A 15,692-nucleotide genomic window follows, 5' to 3' on the forward strand; every position below is an offset into this window, starting at 1 on the left:
AAACTGATATCAAGGATATTGAAAACGTTCGTTGTTGTATTCTCAGGGCCTGGAGAAGTGTTGGCCGGTAATAGGGGCTCAGTAAGTATTTGTTGAATGAATGGTTACATTTGGGAAATACAGAATTTCTTGAGTCATAAAGCACTCTAGGATATAGAATACTTTGGTAAGTCCCTTAGAAAAGTACTTCACTCACTTTCTTGATTATGGAATGCCTGTTAACAATTTTTAAAGTCCTCTGGAAAATATTTTACTGGGGTCTCTATGCTAGAGCTGACATGGAAGACTGGAAAGTGTTTCTCCCCCCTTCCCCCGCCCCCAAGCTAGACACACCCGTTTTCTTCAGTCATTCTCCATTTGCCGTTTGGCTTCTAAACTCCTTGCCAGTCTGATACCCTCCCTGCAAACTTTCTAGCTTGTAAGTGTTCTTAAAATGTGGTACTCAGAGCAGAACACAATACTCCAGTTGTGAACTAACCAGTGAAGAGTGAATGGAACTGCTACCTCCTTGATCTCGATACTGTTCCTCTAATGAACCCTAAGATTGTATTTTCTTTTTAGCAGCTGAGTCACTGTCTTGGCTCACACTCAGTCCTCATATTAATTTACAAGAAGTTCTTTGAGTCAATTCAGAGAGATTGCCTGTTAGTAGAGCTAACAAATGAATGCCACCCCTCCTGTTTTTTTCTGATTGAGTCTAGGCTGTTTTCTCAGAAGTACTAGTCATTCTTAAGCTTCCTGAAATGTGAGGAAAAAAAGAAAAAGAGTTGATTCTATAGTGCTGGAGTAACATTAAAGTCCAGCTGTACTGCCGAGTACACTCAAAGCTAGATAAAATGTAATGAAACCCTCTATACCTATTACAGATTTAATAATTATTAAGCTGTTTGCCATATATGCCTCAGTTGCCTTTTTTCCTTTTTCTCTTGTGCTTGAGTATTTTAAAGAAAATTGTAGACATTGTCTTTTCACCCCTACAAAGCTTAATATGCATGTCTAAAGAAATAGACATTTTCTTACATAACCATATGCTATTATTGTAGCTAGTAGAATTAACAGTATTTCCTATTAGTGTTGTCCAGTGTCAGTTCATAGTAAAAATATCCTTGATTGTGTCTTTTTACAGTTTTTAATTGAATCAAGATTCAGGCAAGGTCTACACATTGCATTTAGTGTTACTGTTTGTTGTCTCTTTTAACCTGGGTCCCCCCCCCCCCTTTTTTTTTTGGCATAATTTCATTCTATCCACTTCTTTGGATTTTCATGTTTCTGTACTAAATTCTGTTACTATTACTTTGGAAATAGCTGTAAGAGTTTTCTTTCACTTATACCAATTTAGTAAACGTTTTGGACTATTAGGTACAAAATATGTGCTCAGCATTATGGCAGATAGAATGGTTAATTTGACATGTCCCTGGCCTACTAGGAGGCCTGCAATTCAGTGGCAGAGACAGGTACATACAGAAACAATAGGAAAGAGATTATTTGCCTTTACATGGAGCATACCTTGATTATATAACCTCCCATTTATTTTCTTGGTAAATGCTGCTAGTGGACATTACTTGAGTCACGTCCTGATCAGAAACCCGCAGTTGATTTTTGTCTCTTGATTCAATCTAAAATATACTGTTTTGGGCCTGGCAGGCAGTGCACCACTAATTCTCACCTTTACCTAAAGTGAAACTCCTCAAAGCACAAATAGCTTTTTTTTTTTTTTAAAAGACCAAGTTTATATTGTCATGTGGAAGTTTTTATTTCTCAAGCAAGATTATAGACATTTTGAAAGCATAAATCTTTGTATATATTGGAAAGCTTAATAATTACTTTTGAAGAGTTTTGGCACATAGCCGGTGGGCCTGCTGTTACTGCCTGCTCCCTTCCCAGAGAAAGCTTCTGCCAGTTAGAAGTAAATAATCCAGTTCTGGATCTCTTACCAAAAGCCTCCTTAAAAAAAGTCCATTTTCAGTCAGTGATCTGAGTCACAGACGGCAGATACATGGTTTGCATGTTGTCACTTCCCGATCACCATGTCCATGGCAAACTACTAATTTCTTGTTTTTTTTTCAGACATGACCTTCTCAGTGTAGCACTTCAGGCAGTTACTACCTATTGAACATAATTGGCAAGTGATATGAAACCTTTCTGCTATCCCAGTCCTAAAGCAGTAGTTCCTGAATTAAGCTGTGCAACCAGAATCGTGTGATACTTGTAATTAATAGATTCCCTAGGTTTCACCCTAGACGCTTGAATCAGGATTTCCAGGAATAGGATAGAAACGATTCTTAAAAGTTGGCAGTGGTTTGTTGACTGGCTTTGGGGACCAGACAGGTAATTCTTATTTTGTTAAAAAGCTGTGGCAGTGGAGACTACAGCTTCCCATCTTTCCCCAGTTGTAGTACAGCATCTCATTTCTCTTAACAATCATATTGTTCCAATGTGTTCAATTTACATTGCAGGGGTATGGTGGATCTCTTGCTTTGAATTATACCAGGCAAAGCACATGAATCAAATGCCTGAGATAAAGATACGGGATCCAGAGAGGTGGCATCTTGGTTTTCTAAATATAACTGAGCATAAATTTAAAGCCTCAAAACTGTTCAGCCCTCTGAGAGCTTATTCTTTCTCTATTTAGTGAATACCTTTAGAAGTTTAAAATGAAAGAGTTCAACATTTTTGGAGTGAACAGGTCTTTAGAGTTTTTTTCATATTTCTTGTATATTCTTTAAAGATGATTTAAACATATGATTTAACTTCATATACCTTTGTCAGATTTTTCATGAAAGTAAATCTACAAATTGGGGAAACATTCTTTATTAGACCACATGATTTGATTTTGGGACCGGAAATTGTGGTTAAGTTACTGAGCGAAGTAGAGAGACTGAAGTTTCAAAGATTATCCAGTGAGTTAATAACAGATCCAGAAATAGAATCCTGTGTTATTTGCTTGGGTTATGATTTGGTTTGAAGAGGGTGGCCTGTGATCTGTTTACATAAATTTAGGGGTTTGGAAGAAGTTATAGTTCTGTGATGTTTAGCCGAGAAGCTCCCCTCCCCCACATTTACCACCTGTTTTATTGACACTAATCCTAAGCTATAGAGGGTAGACAGTTCGTATTTACACTTCCTACTTCTAAACCAGTCTTGTAAAGCCAAAGCTGATTGTTGGTTTGCCTGCTTTTTTTCATCTTCTGTTATTAGAGAGTAACAACACCTTGCCCTAGTGTGTTTTTTTTTTTTTTTTTAGGAGAAGAGGTGGTATAGCCTCAGTAGTTGTTTTATAGGTAATGTTAGAGTGGTGTCCTATAGCGTTTTTTTCAGGGTTTATACAGATGTATACCTAAGTGTATCTTTGTTAAGCATGTTTAATTAGTGTGTGGTTTGGAAACGGTGGAGCCCACCAGAAAACGAACTTTCCTGAACCACTAATGGTTGAAGGGGTTATAGATTTCAAAGTAATTGCTATAATAGAGTTGCTTTCTGATGAAGTCATTACTTTTATTCTCCCCTTTTCCATTTTGTGGAATAGGGTTGGGGGGGGGGGTTTCCTGTGGCACTAGTGAGGAAAGAAGCAGGAACTTACAGAACAAGAGAATATTTGTGTGTGAATATGTGCTTAAACTTGTGAGCAAGTTTAAGAAACTTAGGGGAAAAAAAAAGCCCCCCCCCCACCAGCTTTATTGAGATAAAATTCACATACCATACAATATACCTATTTAAAGTGTAAAATACAATTTTTTTCTAAGCATTTTCATAGGGTTGTGTGTGTTTTCCTCTCCCTCTAAAACAAGCCCCACACTTACTAGCAGTAAGTCCACTTCACCTGCCTCTCTGTGCTTAGTCACTCAGTTGTGTCCCACTCTTTGCGACCCCATGGACTGTAGCCCACCAGGCTCCTCTGCCCATGGGGATTCTATAGGCAAGATACTGAGTGGCTTGCCATGCCTTCCTCCAGGGGATCTACCCAACCCAGGTCTCCCTCATTGAAGACGGATTCTTTATCATCTGAGCCACCAGGGAAGCCCAGCTGCCTCCCTAGCTCTACAAAACTACTCATCTAATCTAACTCAGTTCAGTTCAGCTCAGTCGCTCAGTCGTGTCCGACTCTTTGCAACCCCATGAATTGCAGCACGCCAGGCCTCCCTGTCCATCACAAACTCCCGGAGTTTACTCAAACTCATGCCCATCGAGTCAGTGATGCCATCCAGCCATCTCATCCTCTGTCATCCCCTTCTCCTCCTGCCCCCAATCCCTCCTAGCATCAGGGTCTTTTCCAATGAGTTAACTCTTCACATGAGGTGGCCAAAGTATTGGAGTTTCAGCTTCAGTATCAGTCCTTCCAATGAACACCCAGGACTGATCTCCTTCAGGATGGACTGGTTGGATCTCCTTGCAGTCCAAGGGACTCTCAAGAGTCTTCTCCAACACCACAATTCAAAAGCATCAATTCTTCGGCGCTCAGCTTTCTTCACAGTCCAACTCTCACATCCATACATGACCACTGGAAAAACCATAGCCTTGACCAGACGGATCTTGGTTGGCAAAGTAATGTCTCTGCTTTTTAATATGCTATCTAGGTTGGTCATAACTTTCCTTCCAAGGAGTAAGCGTCTTTTAATTTCATGGCTGCAGTCACCATCTGCAGTGATTTTGGAGCCCCCCAAAATAAAGTCTGACACTGCTTCCACTGTCTCCTCATCTATTTCCCATGAGGTGATGGGACCAGATGCCATGATCTTTGTTTTCTGAATGTTGAGCTTTAAGCCAACTTTTTCATGCCTCTTTCACTTTCCTCAAGAGGCTTTTAAAAGTTCCTCTTCACTTTCTGCCATAAGGGTGGTGTCATCTGCATATCTGAGGTTATTGATATTTCTCCCGGCAATCTTGATCCCAGCTTGTGCTTCTTCCAGCCCAGCGTTTCTCATGATGTACTCTGCATAGAAGTTAAATAAGCAGGGTGACAATATATAGCCTTGAGGTACTCCTTTTCCTATTTGGAACCAGTCTGTTGTTCCATGTCCGCTTCTAACTGTTGCTTCCTGACCTGCATACAGGTTTCTCAGGAGGCAGGTCAGGTGGTCTGGTATTCCCATCTCCTTCAGAATTTTCCACAGTTTATTGTGATCCACACAGTTGAAGGCTTTGGCGTAGTCAATAAAGCAGAAATAGATGTTTTTCTGGAACTCTCTAGCTTTTCCGATGATCCAGCGGATATTGGCAATTTGATCTCTGGTTCCTCTGCCTTTTCTAAAACTAGCTTGAACAGTGAACCGCTGAAGCCTGGCTTGGAGAATTTTGAGCATTACTCTACTCGCGTGTGAGATGAGTGCAATTGTGCAGTAGTTTGAGCATTCTTTGGGATTGCCTTTCTTAGGGATTGAAATGAAAACGGACCTTTTCCAGTCTAATCTGACTACTAACCCATAATCTAATTTAACATAAATTTGTCTGATTTGGACATCTGATATAAATGAAATTGTGTAATATAGTCTAGTTACTGGCTTCTTTCACTTAGTATGTTTTCAAGGGTCATTTATGTCGTAGCATGTACCATTCCTTTTTATTGGCAAATAACATTCTGCTGTGTGATTATAACGTCTTATCCATTCATCAGCTACTGGGCAGTCGGGTTGTTTCCACTATTTTATTGTTATTTAATGCTGCTGTGAACATTTGTGTATAGATTTTTCTGTGGTGGTATGTTTTCATTTCATGGGTATATTCCCTGTAACATGGCTGTGTCATATGGTTACTCTATGTTTAACTTTTTGACAAACTGCCAAAAACTGTTTTCCAAAGTGGCTGCACTGTTTGACATTTCCACTACCAGTGCATGAGAGCTTTAATTTCTTCAAATCTTTGCAACTTTTGTTATTGTCTTTTTTATTATAGCCATCCTAGCTGAAGTTGTATCTAATTACTTAGTATCTGATTACCTAGATGAAGTAGTAGTGTGATTCTGATTTGGATTTCCCAAATAACTAATGATTTTGAACATCTTTTCATCTTATCGGACATTTTAATATCTTCTTTGAAGAAGTGTGTATTCAAGTCTCTGCCCATTTTTACTTCTTTTGTAGTCTAAATGCTCTCCCCCTTTGCTCTATCTCCAAATCTTTGGGCATTTTTAACTTGAGTTGTTTCTGTTGAGTTGTAAGGGTCCTTTATGTATTTTGGATACCGAAGTTGTTCTTCTAACTGAATTTGTCTTAAATTATTTGCTTCAGAGGCAGAGAGAATTAGTGGATACAAAGACTACATTGAAAAGATTTGGTGAATTTTCAGTTAGATCTTAGTTGTACTTCTTTTGGGTTTATTCTCTTTCCAATGTAGAAGAACTTGGTTTATTCATTCATTTGAACAAATATGACCGCAGACTACATACTAGGATTTGGGGATATAACAGAGACTGAAACAGAAACTTAAATCTGCGTTCTAGTGGGACAGAAGCAGACAGTAAAACAAAAGTCATTATCAAGTTGTATCAGATGACAAGAGCTATGAAGAATAAAACAGGGTAATGGGGATATAGTGTGACTGGATGAGCTTTCTAACATGTTCTTCACCTTTCTTGATAATCCGTTCCTCTCTGCTCTTTTTGACCTTATTGCACTTTCTGTTTATTTTCATTTTATGTAGTTTGTAGCTAAATTTTTATTTCACAGTTTCCTGATTCTTAACACCCTTCCAGTCTAATTTTTGCTCCCACTCATCTGCAAACCCCACCCTCTATAGTATTAATGATCTTCCATTAAAAGCCTGTTTTGTGTTCTCAGTTTATGTCCATCTTAATTTGTGTGTAACACTTGCCTTTTCCCCCAGTAAATCACTTGCTGCTATCTCAAGTACAGTTTTCTCAAGGGTGGTTTTTAAAACTTGTTCCTCTTCTCTAAATCTAAGTTCTCCAAATTTAAGTTTTGGCCTTTCTTCTCCCTCTAACATTACCATGGTGAATTGATCATTCTCACATGATTTTGCTTTCTGAGAGCATGTGACTCTGAGTTCTCGCTTTTTAGCTATAGCTGCATCACTGCCTTTAGGTTCAACGAGTGGAGCTGCGATGAACAGCTGATTGCTACTCACTCAGCAGGATTCTTTTCCCTTTACTCCTTCCTCTGGCAGATTTTTCCTGTTGAGGATGATTAAGACACAGGTTATTTCCATGACTGCTTTAATGATTACCTGTGAGTAATGGTATAGCAATTCACAATGTTCAGTCAAGGAACCTGACTCAACAGGGTTGTTCCTTCATGAATGCTAGTAAATTTTTATTTTCAAGTCTTATGAAAGATAGAGGTGAATTCAGAATTTTTTTTTTTTTTTAAAGGAATGCTCTCTTGATTTACAGTGCTCTAGAATTTATTTTCAACAGACTTAATTCTTTTGTATGTCACAGTGGTGGCTTCATTCAGGCTCCCGTTACAGTAACTTGAGGCATGAATTTTCCCTTTTAACAATATACCCAAAATCACAGTTGGGATTGCAATCAAGGTCTTGGCTCAAGGTCATGAATGTTAGAAGTTCTTTATAAATAAAAATACTTGCATTTCACCTCCTCCTCTCAAATAATATATTTTATACACCTGTTAGTTTGTTGAACATCTGCTTCCTAGATGTGAATAGTTCGTAGCTCAGTTTAATGTACACTTGATGACTGCTTGTATTAAAAGAAATTCTGTATTCTTCTATTAGTGATGGCATGTAATACAGTAGTTTCTATTGGAGCATGTGCATCAGTGCATGACTGATTTTTACTACCCATACTCTTGTTATGTCATGCTACACAAAGTTTCTTGTTTGTTGATTTTCAAAGGATTTGCAGAAAATACTAGTTGGTGCTGTTGGCACCAACTTAAACTGTATAAATTTTGGATGAAGTTGCATGAATTAATATAATTGTTCAACAACTTCAGAAATGTGAGTTTGTGATTTGGAGGTGACTGATTTCACTGTGAATCTTAGCCTTCTTCTGTGAGCATTCCATGTTTCTGGACATTTGCTTGGGTAGGGAGAAGAATATTGGTGTATTTGTTCTTTCAACTAACCTGACTGGTGTTCAAGACACCATGTAGGAGCAATAATCTTAAGTTAAAAGAGTGAAGAAAACTGAAACTGAGGCATCAAGGCTGCAGTAGATTAGAAGGATTAAGTTCACCGTTTAAAAGTGTAAAATTGGGGGATCTTACACTAGAGGATTTTATTCACGAGGTTGTGAAACCCTCACCTCTATCTAATTGCAGAGCATTTTTATCAATCCTGAAAGAAACCAGTTAGCAATCACTCTCTATCCACATCCCTCCTCCCATCCTCCTATCTACTGGCTGATCTACTTTCTGTCTCTTAAGATTTGCCTATTCTGGACATTTCATATGAGTGGAGTCATGCAATACGTGGTGTTCTGTATCTGACTTTTTTCTTATGCTAAGATGCTCAAGATTCATTCGTGTTGTATCATGTAACAGTATATCATTCCTTTTTTATGGCTGGATGATATTCCATTGTATATGGATACTGTGCAGATATGCCACGTTTGTGTATGTGTTCATCTCTTGATGGACATTTGGTTTCTTTACACTTTTTGACTTTATAAATAATACTGCTATGAACATTTGTATGCAGGTTTTTGTGTGAACGTATGTTTTAAGTTCTCCCTACCCAGGCAAATGTCCAGAAACATGGAATGCTCACAGAAGAAGGCTAAGATTCACAGTGAAATCAGTCTCCTTCAAATCACCAAGAGAACTTAAAACATATGAATGTATATTATATATTCCCAAGAGCATTTTACATATATTCATGTATGTATATATTTGTGTGTATATATAATTTATATATATATATATATAAATACATATCTCTAAGGGTAGAATTGCTGGGTCATATGGTAACTTTTATAAGAATTTACCTTTGTTTTTGATAAAGCTGATATTGTGGAATGTGGTTTAGGTTTAAGAGCCAAATGTGCTGGCTAACTTTCCAGTTCTCTTGTTCCTTCCCACCCAATCTAGACAGCTCACCTGGTGTCTAGATGAACTGTTAGGGTCAGTAGGGCAGTCATACTCAGATAACTACCTTGCAGAGTCCTGGATATGGAGTCCTGGAGTTAGCTCTGCCCACTTGGTGAGGAGTGGCCTGACAGCCCAGAGGTGTTTAGAAGTCATTCCTCGTAGAAATCAAGAGTTGAAGTGTTCAGCTCTTAACAAGGAAAAGAAAGGTGTTAGGCTAGAAACCTGAAAGCCATTCTTAGATAAAGGACCCTAAAGGTAGGAAATACTTTAAAGAAAGGTGATGAATTCAGCTTTGGACATAGTAAATTTGGGATTTCTTGGAGAGAATGTTAGTTATGTTTAGAGATTAGGAGATTGATCCCTAATAGGGATGTGGATTTGAAATTCATCTACATGTAGGCATTTGAAATATAAGAATAGGTAAATCATTCATAAAATAAAAACAGTAGGGAAAAGTCTCAATTCCCATATCTGAAGTCTGAGTTTTTGAGTCTGCCACCTGATGTTTCAGCTGTATCTTACTCTTGAGTGGCTTGTTTCCTACTGGTTTTGTGATTTTTTATTGTGAATTTATTTATCTTGGGACCTTATCCTTGAGAATTCTTCCAAGCCTAGATCAAAGGCAGATTGCCAGAGAGGATTTGTATTTTCATCTGTCAAGGTTAGGGGGCAGATATCACCATTCTAGGACCACTCTAAAATTCTGAGGATGAAGCTTTTTAAACCATAATCTAGGTGAGGGTTAGTTTCTGGTTGTAATCTGAGAAGACAATGTTGAACTGCTCTTGTAGCCCCCAGTCCCTCACCAACACTCAACGCCAAGGTTAAGAAATTTTCCTTGAGATTCTCTTGGATAATATCTGGACTTTGCCTCTTGTACCTTGAGCCCTAACACACTGTGGAATTGCAAGCTGAAATTCAGGGTTTGGCGCAGTGCTCTGAAGATGAGTGAAAGCTGGTTTCAGTACTCTGCATACTTCTCTAGTTTCCCTCTTTCACTTAGTTTTTAGTCTTGATCATACTTTATTTTCTTTCAAGTTATTGATTAATATATAAAGGTTAAAAATTATCCAGTGTTTGTTATTTTCACTGGGCATGTTGATCAAGCTATTTATTCTGTTGTTCTGGCAGAAGTAGAACATTTCTTTTCAGTGCAAGCAGGGACAATTATTGATAGATGCAGGGAGTGCAGTCAGCCTCTAAAATAAAAGTTACAAACTTGGGATAACCGCCAGTGTTTTGTTTGGCCCACATAGTGTTTAGAAAGTAAAATTCAGGAGATTTCAAATAAAATTTTGGGTATCTTGCTTCTCTTGAAAATTAGATGTTCTTAACCATACTTTTTGGACTCCAAAATCACTGCAGGTGCTGATTGCAGCCATGAAATTAAAAGACACTTACTCCTTTGGAAGGAAAGTTATGACCAACCTAGACAGCATATTAAAAAGCAGAGACATTACTTTGCCAACAAAGATCCGTCTAGTCAAGGCTATGGTTTTTCCAGTAGTCATGTATGGATGTGAGAGTTGGACTATAAAGAAAGCTGAGTGCCGAAGAATTGATGCTTTTGGACTGTGGTGTTGGAGAAGACTCTTGAGAGTCCCTTGGACTGCAAGGAGATCCAACCAGTCCATCCTGAAGGAGATCAGTCCTGGGTGTTCACTGGAAGGCCTGATGCTGAAGCTGAAACTCCAATACTTTGGCCACCTCATGTGAAGAGTTGACTCATTGGAAAAGACCCTGATGTTGGGAAAGATTGTGAGGGCAGGAGGAGAAGGGGACGACAGAGGATGAGATGGTTGGATGGCATCACTGACTCAATGGACATGGGTTTGGGTAGATTCCGGCAGTTGGTGATGAACAGGTGTGCTGTGGTTCATGGGGTCGCAAAGAGTTGAGCGACTGAACTGAACAGTATTGGGCTGTCAGTCGTGCTCAGCAGCAGTTGGCTAGAACTGGAAAAGGAGCAGATCCTTTTAGAGTGAACCTGTTTTCTTTAGTTGCAAACAATTGTATGCATATTATACCCTCCCATTCCAGCTTCTTTCATTCATATTACTTGTAGACACTGTGAATGATCCTTGCGCTGGATAGTAGTGCTAATAGATAGTTTCACATTTGTTCAATGATTTAATTCTAATAACATACCTGCAGTTTATCTCTTGATAAAGTTTTAGGTGATACTGTGCTGGAGAAGGAAATGGCAACCCATTCCAGTATCCTTGCCTGGAAAATCTCATGGACACAGGAGCCTGATGGGCTGCAGTCCGTGGGGTTGCAAAGAGTCGGGCACGACTGAGTGACCAACACTAACACACTATCCCCAAGCTACAGATGGAAAAAATGGAGGTTCTCTGAGGATATGTAACTCTTCAAGGTCTCATAGTGTCATAGCTAGAATTTGAACAAAGCTTTTTCTGTTCAGTGTTATTCTTAACTTTTTAATTAAGCAGTGGAACTGTTCTTCAAATCAAGTCTTAGTGAAGTCCGTTCTGTGAAACCAACAAAGATATCACTGCTTTGATTGAACGGTAGATGAAGTGGGAGATGGGAACCTGTGAGGATGGGAACCTGCGTGCTCAGCTCTTTGGAAGCCTTTAGGCACCTCTCTGGAATCCTTAGACTCTACTAAACCGTTTGGACTCTTTATCTGTAACTAAGCTTAATTTGTTAAATTTTGTGAGTTTTTAGCTTCTTTGGATGTTACAGTTATAGTGTGCCTATTTTTCCTGTGCTTCCTGGTATGTCAGTCTTCCTTAAAATAGTTCATCATATTGCTCAACAGCATTTTTAGTTTATTTTGATTTATAGTTTAATTTATTTTGGAGCATCTGATAACTAACTCTTCTTTACTTTTCAGATTCTCTTTGTGGCCAGATGGGTTTGTATGGACAGGCTTGTCCATCTGTAACTTCATTAAGGTGAGTGATTTTTTTTTTTTTTAATTAGAACATGTAGCATTTTAAAAGTTATGCTGGTCAAGTCATATTAAAATCAGTTTGACTGTAAGGTTCACAGTAAAACACTGTAGTGTGTTTTGGGAAGTAGTGCTGTTTTGTGAAATAGGGAGATACTTTTGCTTACAGAGGAAGACTAGATAGTAATTGAAATTCCTTTCTAAAGGATGATATAAACAGGATACCTAAATTATCCTCATTTACAATAAATAAGTAAAATGTAAAAAGTAGGAACTAAGTTGTATTCAACCCAGTGGTTTTATATTTTTTTGAAGTTGCTAAATACTTTCTTCAAATTAAATCTTAAGTGAAATCCTGTGATTAAAATAGATAAATGCTGGGCTTAGACTTCCATGTTCTACCCCCAGAGTTGCCCTTGAGGGATTACTGTAGTTCGCAGAGCACAGTCTGAAAATATAACGTAAATTTAACCTGTTAATTAAAAATATTCAGACTGGAATGTGAATTGTTGATGGCAGCACCTACCAGTTACATGTGGTGTTGCAGCTAGCTACCATGTGTTGTTGCTCCCATTTACTTGTTCAGCATATTGATTGCCTAGTATAGTGTTAGGAGCTGTCTGAATGCTGAGGCTGCAGTAGTGAACGTAATGGATTAAAAATCCTGTAATCATTGGGTTTATATTTTGGTGAAGGAATAATTAATAAAATAAGAAGTAACTGTTAGATACTGATAGTGATAAGAGGTAAATGAAAAACAGAGAAAGGGATTAGGAAATTCAAAGATACGTGTTATTTTAGATAGGGTAGCTAGGGAAGGCTTTTATTGAAAAGGTGACATTTGAACAAAGACTTGAAAGAGTGATGGAACAAACCTTTCGTTGGATAGTAGAGGATGAGCATTCCGGGCAGAGGGAACCCAGGAAGTGCTGGGGCAGGAGACTTACTTTGTGTGTTGGAAGAATAGTGAGGTCATTATAGCTGGAACAGAGCAAGTGATGAAGAGAGTTGGAATTAACCAGCTTTGGAGGGCAGGAGAGAGAGGAGGGATACAAAATTGTTAAGGGTTGTTAATGTGGAGTCATGGAATCTTCAGGCTTGAAAGAAATTCTGGTGGTTTAGAATGCCACAAAAGAAAAAGGTGCCTTTTTTGTTTTCATATCATTGAATTTTTATCAGACTAAGGCTGATATCCTTTTTCCTCAGTGTGAAAGCTTTACCCTATGCTGTTTTGGCCTTTCCCTAAGGATACATCTTCCAGCTTATAATGGAAATAGGTGGAGTGATGCTTTTCTACCTTGTTGGAGCCCATATGCCCCCACACCCTCACAACGGACACCTGTATAGTTTTGAAAAGAACTTAAAAATAAAAAGGGCTGTTGTAGAACTACTTTCACTTAAGAGTGATTTCTGCTTAATATGTTGGGAAGAATCATTTTACCCTTTCTTTGAATATTTAAAACTTTAGATATGACCAAATCAGGTTATTTTTGTAGACTTTGATCTTCCACTGATCATAGATTTCCTTAAAGACACTTGTTTGTGGGTTATGCTAACCATGTATTAAAGTCATTTACTGAGATTTTATATCCCTCTATCTGAATGGTTCTGTTTAGGTGAAGCTTATATATGACATTGGATTAGAAATAATAGATACCTAACTTTTTTTGCTTGATAGAATTATATTGGAAGGGATGATGAAAGAGAAAACCATGAATTATTTTATAACTTGCTCACTATGTTATAATTCTTGTGTGTAATACTCTGTAATCAAATTTTTATGTGATGTAGCTATAAATTTAGCATTTAGTTAATAAACTGAGAAGCTCTGTGACACTTGAGTTGAGATACTTAGGATCTTCTTATCCTAATCTTTCATTTTTTTGTAATATTCTGTATGGTCCAGTCCATCTGTGAGGCAGAGAATTCACGTTCTCAGATATATGGGTAGACAACCATTGTTTGTCATTGATTTTTCTAACTGAAAGCCAGGTTTGGTTTGATATAAGGAGGAGAAGAAAAGAATGACTATTTTCTTGGTGACGGGAAGAGAAACTGAATTACTTAAAACCACAATAAACTATTGTCTACTTTTGCACAGTCTTTCCCAAGCCAGAAATGGCCTCCCAACTACACTGTCCCAACAGAAGTAGAGTAAGAAGTCTTACAGTAACTCAAACCCAGTGACAAACACTGCTTATTTGCCATAACTCTCTTTGTATATACTACCTTTGTGTCTTGTATATACCTTGGTATGCTACCTATATATCTAGAAAGTGACTAACTTCAAGGTAGGAAAGCACGTGAGTCGGTGGAGAAGAACCACCATATGGCTGGGAATGAGCGAATGGGTAAGCAGGTGCTGGGGAGGGTTGTAGGCATAGACGAGAGTGGGAGTGGATTACTTCTGTGAAGTAAAGAGAGGGAGTGGAATGAAATCATGCGGCAACTAAAAATTTTGTTCGGTAGGAGAAGGTACTTAGTAAGTGAATTAAAACTCTTCCTCTGCCCTTTAAATATTTAGTGTAAGCAAGTTAAATATTGTTTTCTATAGATGATATTTGATCCTTGTTGAATTTGAGCATGTTAGAATTATTTTTAAAAATTATGCTCACTGTATTTTCATGATTAAAAAGTAATCATAAATCAATTATTGTAGAAAATTTGGAAAAACAGAGATAGTCATTGTTGATAATGTCTTATCATGTAATTTTATTCCAGTAGATACTGTGTGTGTTAAAAAAAGGTGCCCCCAAATTTTCTCTTAAAGAATGGTTGGAAAAGATTTTTGTGTTATAATAGCTAAATTGACTCAATTTTAGTCAGATTGCGCTTAACTAACATTTTGTTCTTTACTTGATAGTGTAGGTAAATTGCATTTTCACAAAAGTTACTATAATAACATCATAAACTATTACAGTATAATGAGATTGTTTTCTTTTTATTAGGATTCTGTCAGGAGGCAGAAACCGCACCAGTTATAGGAACAGAGACTTTAGTAGAGTCATTGAGTAGATTTGAAGTTGTTAACTAGATAACAGAATGGATAAAAATAAAAGGACTTAAATTGTCATGGAGCTAGATACTTCCAGAAACAGCTATGAGCCCTAAGGGCTTGGGCACCAAAGGGGAAACCTAGAGACTTAGAGGAAGGGTCCTGTGGAAACAATTCAGATCTCCAAGGCGAAGGTGCTGTATGCTAGTGCTTGTGTTGAGTTCAGAATAGAAATCCCATAGATTTGAAACCCAGAAATCTGGGGAAAGGGTGCTGGCTGGTGCTGTGGTCTTTGAGTAGGGTATGATTAAATTAGTTTCATAAGTGTTAGAAAAACTGCAAACTTTATTACTGCTATGGGGAAGACTTTCTATTGTAGGGGTGAAGAAACCGTTGCTGGGATAGTGTTCCTATGAAGCCCTAAGAAGAGATGGGAAAGCACAAGTATCTCTTTTTCTTCTCCAGGCTTGCAGTCCATCTTTAGTGTTCCCTCTTGGTAGACCCTTATAGGAAATCAGCTGGCAAAGCAGAAATGTGGTTTGCAGGCAGAGTCCCACTTCCAGCATCATTAAGGCAGATGGGGAAGAAGCAATGTGGGTTTGAAACTGAGGGGCAGTAACTTAATAACTTGTTACAGCAAACTACTGAGAAATACAATGTTAAACAATGTTTCCTCAACTCTGTTCTCCAGCCAGTGTTTATATGATTTTAGTAAGGTATTTATTTGCATGTTGCTAAAAAAGTGCTAATTTTATAAATCATGTGATATATATGA

At 38.0% G+C, this 15,692-nt stretch overlaps 1 protein-coding gene across 7 annotated transcripts in view; it reads left to right on the plus strand.

Annotated features, from left to right (window-relative positions):
- FOXJ3 (forkhead box J3) overlaps positions 1 to 15,692 on the plus strand; it is a 142,787-nt gene that overhangs the window by 11,244 nt on the left and 115,851 nt on the right. For all 7 annotated transcript variants that reach the window (XM_061122232.1, XM_061122234.1, XM_061122230.1 and 4 more), the window contains exon 2: positions 11,866 to 11,926. In XM_061122232.1, coding sequence (XP_060978215.1) covers positions 11,883 to 11,926 — 44 coding nt within the window. In that variant the 5' untranslated portion in view covers positions 11,866 to 11,882. The remainder of the gene's footprint in view (positions 1 to 11,865; positions 11,927 to 15,692) is intronic.

The sequence above is a fragment of the Dama dama genome, chromosome 20, assembly GCF_033118175.1.
Source record: "Dama dama isolate Ldn47 chromosome 20, ASM3311817v1, whole genome shotgun sequence".
NCBI classification, from domain to species: Eukaryota; Metazoa; Chordata; class Mammalia; order Artiodactyla; family Cervidae; genus Dama; species Dama dama.